The following is a 13,598-nucleotide window of genomic DNA, read 5'->3' as shown; positions in this document are numbered from 1 at the left end:
CATGAGGTGAGAGGTGATGGGGCAAGTAAGGGCACCAAGGCCTTACCTAAGAGAAAAGAAATCTCAAAAGATTGGTTGGAGTATGCCTGAGGTGTCTGCCTCCACCCATTTTCCTCTTTCCTCATACATATTTATGCTTTGCCCAACTACACCAGGTGCTCTATTAAGGCAATTGAGGCTGCCCTGGGTGCCCGCCAGTGGAAGAAGGCAATTTATATATTAGATCTACAGGACCGGAACACTGCGTCCAAATACTATCCTCGTGTGGCGCAACACTATGTGTCTCTGCAGGAGTATGAGGTGAGGAAGAGCCCCTTTCTGCAGCTGAAGCAGTATAGTACCAGGTGATGAGGAGAGAGCCCAGAGCAGGAAGTGGGGGCCATCTCACCAAATCTTTCTTCCTGGGGCCCAACAGCGTCACCACCCTGAATGGGAAGAAAGAGGTGTACTTCCCCCATTTCATCCTAACATGACATAGACGACTCTCCCAGACATAATAAAGCGAGTCTCTCGCTCTCTTCTATGCCAGCATGTGTGATGCTTCGTGAATAATGCCCACACAGTTATAGTATAGAATTGCCTTGCATTGCAGAAACCGGAGGCCCTCTCAGACTCCCATTGTCTTGTCTTCATACTGTTTTGGCTGGTCTTTTTCCAAAGCAGCAGAAAGTTTGAAACACCTATAGTCATCTTGTCTTCTCTGTGATTATACAATAAGGGTATCCAGGCTCTGCTCCATCCCAGCTGGGTTTTGTTCTTCCCTCCTGCAAGCTGCTTTAACTCTGTTGCTCTGACTTTTGTTTCTCCCTTTCTCAACCACAGATTGCTGAGGAGCTCTACACTAAGGGAGACCGGACAAAAGATGCCATAGACATGTACACCCAGGCTGGCCGCTGGGAGCAAGCCCACAAGGTAGGAGGTGGGTGGAGATCATAAGAAGAGAGTTCCACCCCTGTGGTTGTGTTGCCACTTTCCTTAGTTTCTGATCTCCCCGCTTCATCAGGCTCCCTGAAAGCTGAGGAAGAGTACCAAAATACAGTCTGGGTATCTTTGATCCCTAGCCACAGGGAGAGGCAAGGAGAAGAGAGGCTTTTGTTCCCAAACCTGCAATTCTGAAGTGAGCAGATGGGCTTGGGTACTGGGAGATCTGAAATACCACTGCTGAAGCTCAAGGCACACTGGTAACTGTTCTTGCTCCTGCTCCCAGAGCCCAGTGGGTCCAATAGGAGGAAGGTATTGGGAACATATGCTCCCAGCACAGTGCATCTCTGACCCTCCTGCCTTAGTAGGGTGTAGTTCTTACTCTGCTCCTTATGGACTTGGGATTCCCTAAACTGACTAGGAGAGTGGCAGTAACCAAATTCCTGTGCTTGTTGGGAAAGTTCAGAGTTCCTGAGAAAACAGATTCCTTTGAAGCCCCACTTCCCTGTCTGCTCTATGTTTCCCTCGGCTTCCCTTGGGAATTGGTGCCTAAGACTACCCTGGCTCTGCATGTCTACACAGCTGGCAATGAAGTGCATGAGACCAGAAGATGTGTCAGTGCTGTACATCACCCAGGCTCAGGAGATGGAGAAGCAGGGCAAGTACCGTGAGGCTGAAAGGTGAGCCATGGCCTAGGGGAGGTGTCGCAGGCCATGAGGCTACAGGGCTGGAGGGAGGGATGGGGTCTGCAGATATGTGCCCTCTGCCCAGAAGGCAGTGACAGGACCTCTTAGGAATGACGCTGACAGCAGGTCTAGGAGGCCCCAGGTATATCTCCAATCCGCAGGCTATATGTGACAGTGGAAGAGCCTGATCTTGCCATCACCATGTTCAAAAAGCACAAATTGTATGATGATATGATTCGCCTAGTAGGGAAGCACCACCCAGATCTCCTCAGTGACACACACCTACATCTGGGCAAGGTGAGCCCTTCTCCTTTCTTTGCCATCTCTTTCCCAGACAGGCTCCATCTCCCCACCTCTCCATCCTGACCCAACTTTCCCCAGGAGCTGGAGGCTGAAGGCCGACTACAGGAGGCTGAGTATCACTACCTTGAGGCCCAGGAATGGAAGGCAATAGTGAACATGTACCGGTCCAGTGGGCTTTGGGAAGAGGCCTACCGGGTAAGGAGTTCCTACCCTCATTGAGTGAGGATATACAGGCTACATCCTTCCCTGTTTCCCACTCTCAAGTTACTTGTCTAATTCTAAACTGCTCTTGGGTGTCTTTGAAAAATGTCCACACCTGCATGCAAAATTTCACATCCAATTTTAATGGTTTGTGAACCACCTGAAATCCATCCTTGGACCCATCCTTTAGGTTAATAGACCCTGAAACTTAGCCCTCTTCCTACTGCTCTAGGAGAGGCACTTGATCCTTGTCCAAGCTGAGGTCAGGTCAGAAATGAGAAGGGAGCAGCCATGTACCCCTGCACTGGAGGATTGCCAGGTGGCTTTGCTTTTCAGGTGGCCAAGGCTCATGGCGGAGCAAATGCCCACAAACACGTGGCCTATCTGTGGGCAAAGAGCCTGGGAGGAGAGGCTGCAGTTAGACTGCTCAATAAGCTGGGACTCCTGGAAGCTGCTGTTGACCATGCTGCCGACAACTGGTGAGGCCACAAGCCTTCTCTCTGCTGGCCCCTTACCAGACAGAGCCTTTTTATATAGAGTGAAAATTGCTGTATAACTGAAAAGCATTTCTAAAAGCTAAGGCAAGAGTGAAGAAATGTGGTGAGGAGAGATCCTTGAAAGAACTTGATAAAGAGTCAAGAATGAATTAGTAACTCTTCCCTGGGGACTCAGAACAGTGTTTAATCTTTGGCTTTTCTAAGGAGAAAGGTGGAGAGAGAACAGCTTTTAAAGCTAAAATACACTAAGCCAGTAATTTACTTCTGAGTAATGGAAGTGTGATTCTGTTAAATGCAAAATGAGCTTTTCTTTTTTTTTCTGATTTATTTTAACTTAATTATTAACTTATCAAAGCATAGTTGATTTACAGTATTAGCTTCAAGTGTACAACGTAGTGATTCAGTATTTTTATAGATTATACTCTAGGATTGTTATAAAATATTGGCTATATTCCTTGTGCTATACAATATATCCTTGTAGTTTATTTACTTTATACATCATAGTCTGTACGTCCTAATCCCCTACTCCCATTTTATCCCTCCCCCACTTGCCTCTTCCCACTGGTAACCATTACTTTGTTCTCTGTATCTGCGAGTTTATTTCTGTTTTCTTATATTCGTTTGTTTTGTTTTTAAATTTCACATATACGTGATAACATGCAGTATTTGTCTTTCTCTGTCTGACTTATTTCACTAAGTGTAATACCCCTAATACTCTAGGTCCCATCTGTGTTGTTGCAAATGGCAGAATTTCATTCTTTTTATGGCCGAGTAGTATTCCATTGTATTCATATACCACATCTTTATCCATTCATCGGTTACTGGATACAGGTTGCTTCCATGCTTCCATATCTTGGCTATTGTAAATAGTGCTGCTATGAACGTTAGGGTGCGTGTATCTTTTCAAATTAGTATTTTTGTTTTCTTCAGATACATACCCATGAGTAGAACTGTTAGATCATGTGGTAATTCTATTTTTAGTTTTTTGAGGAACCTCCATACTGTTTTCCATAGTGGCTGCACCAAATTACATTCCTACCAACAGTGCACAAGGGTCCCCTGTTCTCCACATCCTCAACAACATTTGTTATTTGTAGACTTTTTTTGATTATAGCAATTCTGACACATGTGAAGTGATACCTCGTGACTTTGATTTGCATTTCTCTGATGAGTAGTGATGTTGAGCATCTTTTCTTGTACCTATTGGCCATCTGTATATCTTCTTTGGAAAAAGTTCTATTCAGCCCCAAATGAGCTTTTCTTAAGCAAATGTTACAAACACCAGTAGTAATCCTGTATTGAGTCAAATTGCTGAGGGTAGTTTTTACTTGTTTTTGAAAGACTATTTTTCCGCTGGTGTAGATGTGGCTCAGGAGGAGGGAGCACCAGGAGTCCTTCCTTCTAGTCACTGTAATGCCATGCAGCTCACTCCTCTCGCCTCCCTCCTGCCCGTCCCCCACCTTCACAGCCTGCTGAGGCCAGGAACCCGCTTCTCAGAGGAAGCACAGGCTTTCCCAAGTGTCTCCTGGTCCGCGGTGACAGTGGTGTGATCATCACAGGGCTGCCTCTCTTCTTTACATCTCTCTTTGCTGCTCTGTCACTTCATGTTGATTGTCTTTCTTAATCTGTCCCTTTTCCTCCCCTCAGTCCTTGCCCTCTGTGTTTCTTTTCCTCTTATGAAAGGAAGTGTAGAGTAGGCAAACCTTATCTGCACCTTCCATTTCAGCTCCTTTGAATTTGCTTTTGAACTCTCCCGGCTGGCCCTCAAGCACAAAACCCCTGAGATTCATCTCAGATACGCTATGTACCTAGAGGATGAGGTATGGATGTGATTCTTCTCCATTGCTTTTGACTCTGACCACAGAGTCCTCCATCCTGCCCCCAGCCCACTGCTGCCAGGCATTCAGGCCTCTTGTCTCATGGCTGCCTCTGATGTCAGTCTCCTTCTAGTCATGCATGGCTGCCTCTCTCCCTCTAGGGTAAATTTGAAGAGGCTGAAGCTGAATTCATCAGGGCTGGTAAACCTAAGGAAGCAGTCCTTATGTGAGTTACCCCATAAATTCCTTAATTCTGTCCTCCCAGACTCAGCCCCAGGATCTTTCATCTTCACCTAAATCTAAACCTAGTACTAATAAATCTTATACCCCTTCTGTGACATGGCTGTTTGCCTCTCCTTGTTGAGGCCTCAGTCCTGCACTCAGCCTCCTCTGTGTCTGCATCTGGGAGCAGGTTTGTCCATAACCAGGACTGGGAAGCAGCTCAGCGTGTGGCTGAGGCCCACGACCCTGATAGTGTTGCCGAAGTGCTTGTGGGGCAGGCCCGGGGTGCCTTGGAGGAGAAGGACTTCCAGAAAGCGGAAGGGCTGCTGCTTCGAGCCCAGAGACCCGGCCTGGCCCTCAATTACTATAAGGTAGGGCACCAGATTCAGGGCTATGAGGAGGGTGAGAGGATGTGAGAACCCTCAGAGCACTGCACTGACCCCTGTGCTGAGAAAAATCTGGGAGGTTAACAGTGGGTTGCGAGGAGGAGACGAGAGGAAGGAAAAGAGAGGTCCAAGGACCCAGAGATCAGTGGGCCCTAGCACCTGTGTGGCAGTGGGAAACTGCCACGCCTGCCTCTACCGTCCTGATACCTGGAAATCTGGTAGGAGGCTGGATTATGGAGCGACGCGCTGCGGATCTGCAAGGACTACGTGCCTGGCCAGCTAGAGGCCCTGCAGGAAGAGTATGAGCGGGAAGCTACCAAGAAGGGGGCGAGGTATATGAAGCCAGGGGACCAGGCAATGTTGTCAGGACGGCGGGGGGTCAGACGGTGCACACAGGGTGGACCGTGCTGCCCCTCCCCATCCCTCGGCATGAGCTCTCGGCCCCACAGGGGCATGGAGGGACTGGTGGAACAAGCGCGGCAGTGGGAGCAGGCTGGAGAGTATGGCCGTGCAGTCGACTGTTACCTCAAAGTGCGGGACGCAGGGAGCAGCAGCTTGGTGGAGAAGTGCTGGATGAAGGTGAGGCTGCCACACCCTGCCTGGCCCTACGCTTCCCTGGCCTCCGTTCACACCCAGCCTTCCTTCTCAGACGGCCATCTTGTTCCTCCTCTGTCTTTTTGTTTTCAGTCAGGGAGCAGGTATCTATTGAGTGCTTGCTGGATGCTAGATCCAGAACCTATGAAGGCTCTAAAAGAGGATATAAGACAGAACCCGCACAGCCAGAAATTGGGGGAAGGTAGACTAACACATGGCTCCGTTAGTTAATGTTGCATCTGAGTGAAGACTAAAGTGTGTGACTCCAGTGGAATTCAGAGAAGAATGGGATCTCTGTGGGCTGGAGGGGTCAGGGAGGTTCTGTGAGGGAGGAGATAGCCCTGGGACCAGAGCTGGAATTGGGCCAGATGGAGGCCGTGAAGAAAGCAGAGGCTCTTCCTCCACCGAGCAGCTCCTGAAAAGAAACCTCTAGCAGATTAAGCCAAACCAGTATGTTTCATCAATTCTAAGACAGAGTCTTTGTGTCTTTGAGATGAGGGCACATGTATGGTTTAAATGATGTGCCTTAATTCAAGGAAATACAGTATTAGTAGTTATGAGAGGGCAAGAGTGATCAGCTCCCTAAATAAAATGTTGGTGTGCTGATGCCCCTGCAAAATTTCCCTTAGCTTTCTGAGGCCTTGTAACCAAATAGCCCCGACAAGTTAGAGGGCGAGGAAGTAGAAACTAATGACTGGTTATGAGAGCTGAGCAGATTTTAATCAAGGATTTATTAAGCATCTGCTGTGTCCTACTCTGGGGCATTGTTCACTAGGGTCTGTGCATGACTATACCTTCCTCAGAGTGGTCAGAGGGTGGCTTCCTGGATGAGGGCACTTGAAACGTTGAAAGGTTTGGCAGGTATAGAAAGAGAAGCAAGAATAGGTGGGGAAAGACCAGGAAGATTAGCACAGAATGTAGCTAAACTGGACCATGTGGAAATTTAAATCTAGTGAGGATGTCAGCATCACAGTGGAAATAGAGTGAGCGTATGGAACACGTGGGTTTGTAGAATTACTGAGTGTTAGGGTTGTAAGGTGTCTCCAAGATCATCTAGACCAGCAGTGTCCAATAAAATATAATGCATGGCACAAAGGTTGAAGTCACACATGTAATTTAAGATTTTTCTAGTAGCCACATTCAAATAAATATAAAGAAACAAGTGAAAATAATTGTAGCATTTTATTTAACCCAATATATCTAAACTATTATTTCAACATGTAATCAATGTAAACATTTATTGAGGTTTTTTACATTCCTTTTTTCATACTAAGTCTTTGAAATATTTAAGTTTACAGCACATCTCAGTGGGACGAGCCACGGTGTGACTAGTGGCTACTGTTCTGTACAGTACAAATCTAGACTGACCATCACTCTTATGGATGAAGAAACTGAGGCTCAGAAAAGTCCAACACAAATAGTTGCAGAATGCCCTGGACTTCTATTTTTAGGGGTTCTTTCTCTATACCATGCTACCAAGATTCTATTTGTGACAAAGAACTTGAGAAACCAGTTTGTTAAACATGGCAGGACACTAAAGGCAGTGATCTCTGACAGCAGAGAGAGTGTCTGAAAGGGGATGAGCTGAGAGGAACAGATAGCTACTCTGATGGTCATTTAAAGGCGCTGATGGACTGTGAGGCAGAGTTTGCCCAAGAGCGTGGAAGGTGAGGAAGAGTGCAAGAAAGTTGGCAACTGGGAGGGGAAAAACAGAACAGGTCGAGGACCCCCCCAGCAGTATTTGTCTCTCCTACCCATTTCTATCTTCTGTTCAACCATTCAGGCAGCCGAACTCTCCATCAAGTTTCTACCTCCCCAACGCAGTCTGGAAGTAGTTCGGACCGTGGGACCCCAACTGATTGGAATCAGAAAGCACAGTGCGGTATGTAGGGTGGTGGGACTGAGAAGAAAGAGACTCCACAGAGGTGGGTGGAAGGGTGACATCTACACTCAGGCAGCTGTGTGAGGTGGGTCTCTTGGAAGGCATGGCATGCGCTTCTGTCTCCCCAGAGTTCCCAGAAGGGAGACTGGGGAAGAAGGGGAAAGGTGATCTCCAGTCTCTGATTTCCCACTGTGTAGGCTGCAGAGCTCTATCTGAACCTGGACCTGGTCAAGGAAGCCATCGATGCTTTCATTGAGGGTGAGGAATGGAACAAGGCCAAGCGTGTGGCCAAGGAGTTAGATCCCCGGTAAGCTCATGACCCTTCTCACTAGAAATTCTCTTTACTTCCTTTTGTAAAGACTGGGAGAAAGTTCTCAGGGGAAGGGTAAGATCTCTGGACATCTTCACAGGTATGAAGACTATGTGGACCAGCATTATAAAGAGGTCCTCAAGAACCAGGGCAAAGTGGACTCGGTGAGACTTGCAGAGTCAGCAGCAGGCAGACACATGGAGACCGGAGAGGTTCTCTCCCTCTTCTCCCCCTCATGTCATCTCTCCCCTCGTGTAACCCTGTCTTTTCAACTCATCCATAGCTGGTGGGTGTGGATGTGGTGGCCGCTTTGGACCTGTATGTGGAGCAGGGCCAGTGGGACAAGTGCATTGAAACAGCTGCCAAGCAGGTACTGCTCTCTTCCCCCAGTCCCAGCTCTTTTGTGTATTTTCTCTCGATTCCCCACCTGTCCCAGAGCTGTCTATCTCTCACTTCCTCCAAAGCCCAAACCCAAGGATCCCTAATCAACATCAGACAGCTCAGTCTTCCACACCCTGACACTGGGGTCAGAAGCCTAGCTGCGCCCAGCTCGCCTGTGCCCTTTGCCTCCTAAACAAATCCACGGCCACAAGTCAGCACCCCACCCTCACTGCCTGGTCTTCCTGACCCAACCTGCCCCTGCTTTTCCTCCACCCCCGGAACAGAACTACAAGATTCTACACAAGTACGTGGCTTTGTATGCGACTCATCTGCTCCGAGAGGGAGGCTATGCCCAGGCACTGGCCTTGTATGTGCAACACGGAGCCCCTGCTAACCCACAGGTACCAGCCTGCTCCTTGAGGTGAATGTTTCAAGGGAATTCTTACCTTCTCCTCAAGAACCACCCATCCCTTCAGAAACTGTCTTCTGAAAGGATTCTTTCATTAAAAGAGCATCATACCCAGAGACCCCACTCAGCCTCTTTTGAAATGTACAGCCTCTCCAGAGGATTTACCCTTTGAAGAAATACCCTGCAACCTCCCCCTGTTCTTAACTAACACACAGGAAACAGTCTTTCAGAGATGAATCGTGCACACACCTCTAGGGCCTTATTAACTGCCTCCAGAGAATGAACACCGCTCTTCTATCTGAGCATCACAGCTCTCTGGAATATTATCCCATTAACACTGTGACTGCGCATTCACTGTCACACATTTGCCCACACTCACAGAGCACCAGTTAGGAAGAAATAATTGTTTTCTTACTCTTCTCTCTTCCCTAATAACACTTTCTCCAGCATTGTCCCTAAGCTCCTCCACGCACACACATTTACAGCCTGTTTTCCTCTCTTTGGCCCCACTTCCCCTGACCTTCTCCTCTAGCTGTCCCCTTATCACTCAGCTCTCCTTCTTCCTCCATCTCTAGAACTTTAACATCTACAAAAGGATCTTCACTGACATGGTGAGCTCACCTGGGACCAACAGCGCTGAGGCCTATTACAGCTGGGCTGACCTCCGGGATGTCCTCTTCAACCTGGTGAGGAAGTGGGCTGGCCAAGGGTGGACAGGCGATTCCACCTGTCCCTGTCCTCTTCTCTTCTTTCATGCACACAAACCTTTACCCTCAGAGAGACTGTACCTTCCTCTGTCCAGGTGGCCATCAGTTGACCACTCTGGCCCTGGCACTCCTCTGACCCCTGACTCAGGCTGTGACTCTTCCCACTCTAGTGTGAAAACCTGGTGAAGTCCAGTGAGGCAAACTCTCCAGCCCATGAGGAGTTCGAAACAATGCTGCTGATCGCTCATTACTATGCCACTCGCTCTGCAGCCCAGAGCGTCAAACAGCTGGTGAGATGGAGCAGGGAGGATCACTCAGTCTTACATACACATCTTCAAATTCAAATAAAGCTGAATGAATTTAAGTTCTGGACAGTCTCAAGCTTGGCCCACTTCTCTCTTAGCTTCTTTTCTGTTTAAATAAATCTAACCCTTGCTGAGATGGTTTTCTTTCTATACTCCTATGACCTTCTTAGGGCTCTGTGCCCACACAGCTCCAGCCTCATAATGTTCAGATATTCAAACCCCATGATTTCTACATGGACCTTGTATAACTTATATAGGCCTTTGGCTTATTTATAATAGTATATTGTATATATTTTTTCATGGAGTTGGACAGTAGAATTCTAGAGGTGGGAGGAAGTTTAGAAATAATCTAGGCCCAGTTCTCTTGTGCAAATGTGAAAAGCTAAGACCCAGAACTGCTTCAGATCCAGAGCAATTTAATATTGATTGTTGGTTTTCTGGCTCTATGGCTGCCTCAGTTATAAGGCCATTGGTCTGGTAGCTCAGTCACTATAGTGCCAGGATGTTAATGCTTTGACTTTAATCCATAGGAAACTATGGCTGCCAGGCTTTCTATTTCACTCTTACGTCACACCCAACTACTACCTGCAGACAAGGCCTTCTATGAAGCAGGCATTGCTGCCAAGGTAAGCAGTGGCCAAGAAGGGTGGGGCTAAGGAGAGAAGAAAATCAAAAGCTGGAGGGTAGACTAGCCCAGCTGCACAGGGAGAGCAAAGCTGAGTGTGGGGCTGGTGATACAGAGGATATCATTTTCCTGCATCCTCCTGGACTGTTCCCCGTGTGTCCTGGAGAAGAGCTGTTCACTCCCACTTACAGCTTATCTCTGTTGCAGGCAGTTGGCTGGGAGAACATGGCCTTCATCTTCCTCAACCGCTTTTTGGATCTGACAGATGTGAGTGGGGCAGTTGTGCCCAGAGGTTGGGAGGTTTTGCCTGTCACACCAAGCCTGTCTCATGGCTGCCTATTCTGCCACAGGCAATCGAAGAAGGGACTCTGGATGCCCTTGACCACTCTGACTTTCAGGATACAGACATTCCCTTTGAGGTGCCACTTCCAGCCAAGCAGCACGTCCCGGTAAGGGCACAGGACTGGAGAACAGGAAGCCTCACCAGCACGAGTGCAGAGAAGGGAGGACACTTCAGGGTGATCCTCCCAACCCTCTGTAATGGGCATCGGTCAGCAATATCTTTGGAAGGGCTTCAGGCCTCACTATTCCTACAGTGAAAGTACAAGCAGAGGAAAAAGCCAAGGCTAGGATTGTGACTGCCAATCCAAGGAGGATCATTTGTGGGTGAAAGGTGGTACACAGGATGACGGCTTAGCAAACCCCCTACTCACCACTGTCCACTTGCCCTATGCTGCTCTGCCCTTCTCAGGAGGCTCAGAGAGAAGAGGTTCGTAACTGGGTGATCACAGTCTCAGTGGACCAGCGGCTGGAGCAGGTTCTGCCTCAGGATGAGCGTGGTGCCTACGAGGCTTCCCTGGTGGCAGCCAGCACTGGAGTTCAGGCACTGCCCTGCCTCATTACAGGTACAGAATCCTACAGCACCCTGTATTCTTTGGTGGACGGAAAGGTGGGGGGGAAACACCAGCATCAAGAAATAGTTTTATTGTGATTCAGTAAAGGATGCAGAAGACAAGAGCATCCTACTTTCTATCCCTAATTGCTCTTCTTCCCCCTTCTCAAGTCCTCTCAAACTCCAATTCATCTTTTTGTCTTTCCCCACAGGATACCCTATTCTGAGGAACAAAATTGAACTTAAGCGGCCAGGGAAGGCAGCTAACAAGGACAACTGGAATAAGTTCCTTATGGCCATTAAGGTTAGAGAGGGACGCTTGAGGGATGGGGACAGCGAGAACAGCACTTTAGAGGAACCACCACCAACCACTAGAAGAGTGGGTGGGGCTGTGAAGAAGGCAGGACAGGCCCTGACCCCTGCTCCCCACGCTGAGATGGAGCTGCTTTTCTTTATATCTGGAATGTTTTTCTCAGCACTGCTGAGTTCCTCTCGTGTTCTGTTTGCTCAGACCTCCCACAGCCCCGTGTGCCAGGACGTGCTGAAGTTCATCAGTCAGTGGTGCGGGGGGCTGCCCAGCACCAGCTTCTCCTTCCAGTAACTGGTAGAGTTAATAGGTTCTGTCCCTCATTAAAGTCTTGTAAGTAACTGAGGCCACTGTATTTTTTTCATCAAGTCACCCCCCAACACCAGCCCAGCACCCCTTTCCCCCAAAAGGAATCATTATCAGGTAGAGGAAAAAAGTTCTTTTATTACACCTGTTTATATCATCCTAGAAGTGAGTGAAAAACCCTCGTGGACTGAGCATCTGGGTCAGCACCTGCTTTATAGAAAGGAGAGCCTGCATCAGAGGGCAAGCAGCACAGCAAAGGACTTCACCCAGTTCTAGAAGTGGTCGCTGCTGCCACCCTTTCTCAGGCCACAGTCCTCCTGGCCCATTACCTGTCCTTAAGCCCAACTTTTCTGTGATGTCTGGGTTTCTTCATTTTGATCCAGTAGCTGCTCATTTTCCTGCCTTTTACATTTAGGAAGTTCAAGCTCTGTCAGTTCCTCCAGCTACAGAAGAGGATGGAGTTAGTACTCTGGCCCTGAATTATAATTCAGCATCTTTTCAAACACAGTCTGTGTTGAATGAACTCTTCGTATTCATCTTCCTTACCTGCCCCTGTAGCCCTTCCTTCTTGCAGGGCCCAACCCCACGTAGGGTGAGTGCAGCCACACAGCAATAACCAGACAGAGCAGCCTCTGCTGCAGACATGAGCAAAGAAGGGATCCAGAGAGCCAAGGCTGTATCCTAAAAGGCAAAGAGGAAATGTGGGAGACTAGAGGGAGCAGGGTAGGAGTGGCAAGTAGGGGCCGTTAAAGAGCCGGACCAGGACCTTGTGGACTGCAGAAAGGCTGGGAATAGACTGGACTCACATAGATTCTTGTGGGATCAAAAGGGCAGTCAGTGTGTCCAGGCCCCTGGTCCAGTGGTAGCAAAGGATTCAGCAGTCCTGGATGGCAGTCAGCAATAAGACGGCGGCCACCATTGGCCACAGTGAGTGACACAGCGAGGAGGAGGCCCAGGGAGCAGGCAGCAGACAAGAGAAGGTTCACCAGAGCTAGTGCCAGCAGGGCCCAGTGCTGGTAGGGGCAGAAAATCAGGATGAGTGCCTGGGGTGGCTGACTCTCCGCCTGATGAGACACCTGGGTTTCTCTGTTTGCGGCTCCTCCTCCCACTTAAGAGATGAAGCTGTCAGCCCCCATTTCCCTGACTCTAGGCTTCCTCATTAAAGCTCCGGAAGTCCCCTTACCAGTCGTGGGCGAAGTAGGTTCTTAGATGCCAAGAGGCTCACAAGTCCCACGGAAACACTCTGGAAAACACAAAACCTGAGGCCCCCACAGCTCTCCCGCCCCGCCCGCCCGCCCGCCCGCCCGGGGCCCGCCCTGGCTCGCGGTGCTCACCAGCAGGCCGGACCCCACGGAGATGACATTGGCGGTGGTGTACTCCGGGGTGACGGCGCCGCGGGGATTGGCCACGTGCCGCAGGACAGTACCGTGCAGCACGGCCCCCAGCAGCAGGTTCACGTGGCCCACCAGGATCAGCGCGAGCCCCACGCGCATAAGCCGCCGGGGGCCCCGGGCTGCGTCTGCAAAGCACGGGGGAGGGGCAGGCCTGAGCCGGGACAGAAGCCGGGTGGCCCCTGGCGGCCGTTTCGAGTTGGCCAGAGGCCATAGGAAGGGTCGACGGTGGACGCGGGGAAGAACGCTACCGAAAGGGCCAGAAATTACCGAAACTGCAGAGGCGGCGGCACTTCATCCGGTACCTCAGCGCCTCGCCGCGGGGCAGCTCTACCTGGTCCCCGGCCCCGCCCTCGCCCTCGCGGCCAGTTCCGCCCGCCCGAGCGCACCTGCAGGCCCAACCTCCGCGCCCGGGCGTGGCTCCGCGCCCCCGCCCCCTAGCGGGGAAGACGCAAA

The 13,598-nt window shown here is 49.7% G+C and overlaps 2 protein-coding genes across 6 annotated transcripts in view; one reads left to right on the top strand and one right to left on the bottom strand.

Annotated features, from left to right (window-relative positions):
• IFT172 (intraflagellar transport 172) overlaps positions 1-11,790 on the top strand; it is a 33,610-nt gene extending 21,820 nt beyond the window's left edge. Inside the window, exons 25-48 of one of the 4 annotated variants that reach the window (XM_010948473.3) lie at positions 156-300; positions 823-912; positions 1,504-1,601; positions 1,769-1,904; positions 1,989-2,105; positions 2,448-2,590; positions 4,335-4,428; positions 4,587-4,651; positions 4,838-5,018; positions 5,256-5,365; positions 5,483-5,612; positions 7,411-7,509; positions 7,707-7,816; positions 7,920-7,983; positions 8,103-8,189; positions 8,485-8,601; positions 9,185-9,295; positions 9,487-9,606; positions 10,152-10,247; positions 10,454-10,513; positions 10,597-10,695; positions 10,998-11,151; positions 11,351-11,442; positions 11,650-11,790. In XM_010948473.3, coding sequence (XP_010946775.1) covers positions 156-300; positions 823-912; positions 1,504-1,601; positions 1,769-1,904; positions 1,989-2,105; positions 2,448-2,590; positions 4,335-4,428; positions 4,587-4,651; positions 4,838-5,018; positions 5,256-5,365; positions 5,483-5,612; positions 7,411-7,509; positions 7,707-7,816; positions 7,920-7,983; positions 8,103-8,189; positions 8,485-8,601; positions 9,185-9,295; positions 9,487-9,606; positions 10,152-10,247; positions 10,454-10,513; positions 10,597-10,695; positions 10,998-11,151; positions 11,351-11,442; positions 11,650-11,739 — 2,608 coding nt within the window. In that variant the 3' untranslated portion in view covers positions 11,740-11,790. Of the gene's footprint in view, positions 1-155; positions 301-822; positions 913-1,503; positions 1,602-1,768; positions 1,905-1,988; positions 2,106-2,447; positions 2,591-4,334; positions 4,429-4,586; positions 4,652-4,837; positions 5,019-5,255; positions 5,613-7,410; positions 7,510-7,706; positions 7,817-7,919; positions 7,984-8,102; positions 8,190-8,484; positions 8,602-9,184; positions 9,296-9,486; positions 9,607-10,151; positions 10,248-10,453; positions 10,514-10,596; positions 10,696-10,997; positions 11,152-11,350 lie in introns of all 4 variants that reach the window. The other 3 variants (XM_074341822.1, XM_074341823.1, XM_074341821.1) reach the window with 3 other exon arrangements.
• Positions 11,791-11,869: 79 nt separating this feature from the next.
• KRTCAP3 (keratinocyte associated protein 3) lies at positions 11,870-13,544 on the bottom strand. 2 transcript variants are annotated; one of them, XM_074341825.1, is made up of 7 exons: positions 13,413-13,544; positions 13,086-13,270; positions 12,935-12,994; positions 12,558-12,764; positions 12,298-12,432; positions 12,081-12,194; positions 11,870-11,961 (listed from the first exon to the last, which is right to left on the bottom strand). In XM_074341825.1, the coding sequence occupies exons 1-6, from the start codon at positions 13,438-13,440 to the stop codon at positions 12,087-12,089; spliced, it is 723 nt and encodes a 240-aa protein (XP_074197926.1). In that variant the 5' UTR covers positions 13,441-13,544; the 3' UTR covers positions 11,870-11,961; positions 12,081-12,086. The 2 variants fall into 2 exon arrangements, with proteins under 2 accessions (XP_074197926.1, XP_074197925.1); XM_074341824.1 differs by having other exon boundaries at positions 11,870-11,958.
• Positions 13,545-13,598: the final 54 nt, after the last annotated feature.

The sequence above is a fragment of the Camelus bactrianus genome, chromosome 15, assembly GCF_048773025.1.
Source record: "Camelus bactrianus isolate YW-2024 breed Bactrian camel chromosome 15, ASM4877302v1, whole genome shotgun sequence".
NCBI lineage: Eukaryota > Metazoa > Chordata > Mammalia > Artiodactyla > Camelidae > Camelus > Camelus bactrianus.
The sequence above is the reverse complement of the archived record's forward strand: the minus strand, read 5'-3'. Positions and strand labels throughout refer to the sequence as shown.

Excerpts from the sequence above, each read along its gene's own strand:
- KRTCAP3 (XM_074341825.1), bottom strand. The coding sequence starts at position 13,440 with ATGAAGTGCCGCCGCCTCTGCAGTTTCG. Across the intron at positions 12,995-13,085 it reads CCGTGGGGTCCGGCCTGCTG|AGTGTTTCCGTGGGACTTGT; the intron begins GTGAGCACCGCG and ends TGTGTTTTCCAG. Across the intron at positions 12,195-12,297 it reads AGGAAGGGCTACAGGGGCAG|CTGGAGGAACTGACAGAGCT; the intron begins GTAAGGAAGATG and ends CCTCTTCTGTAG.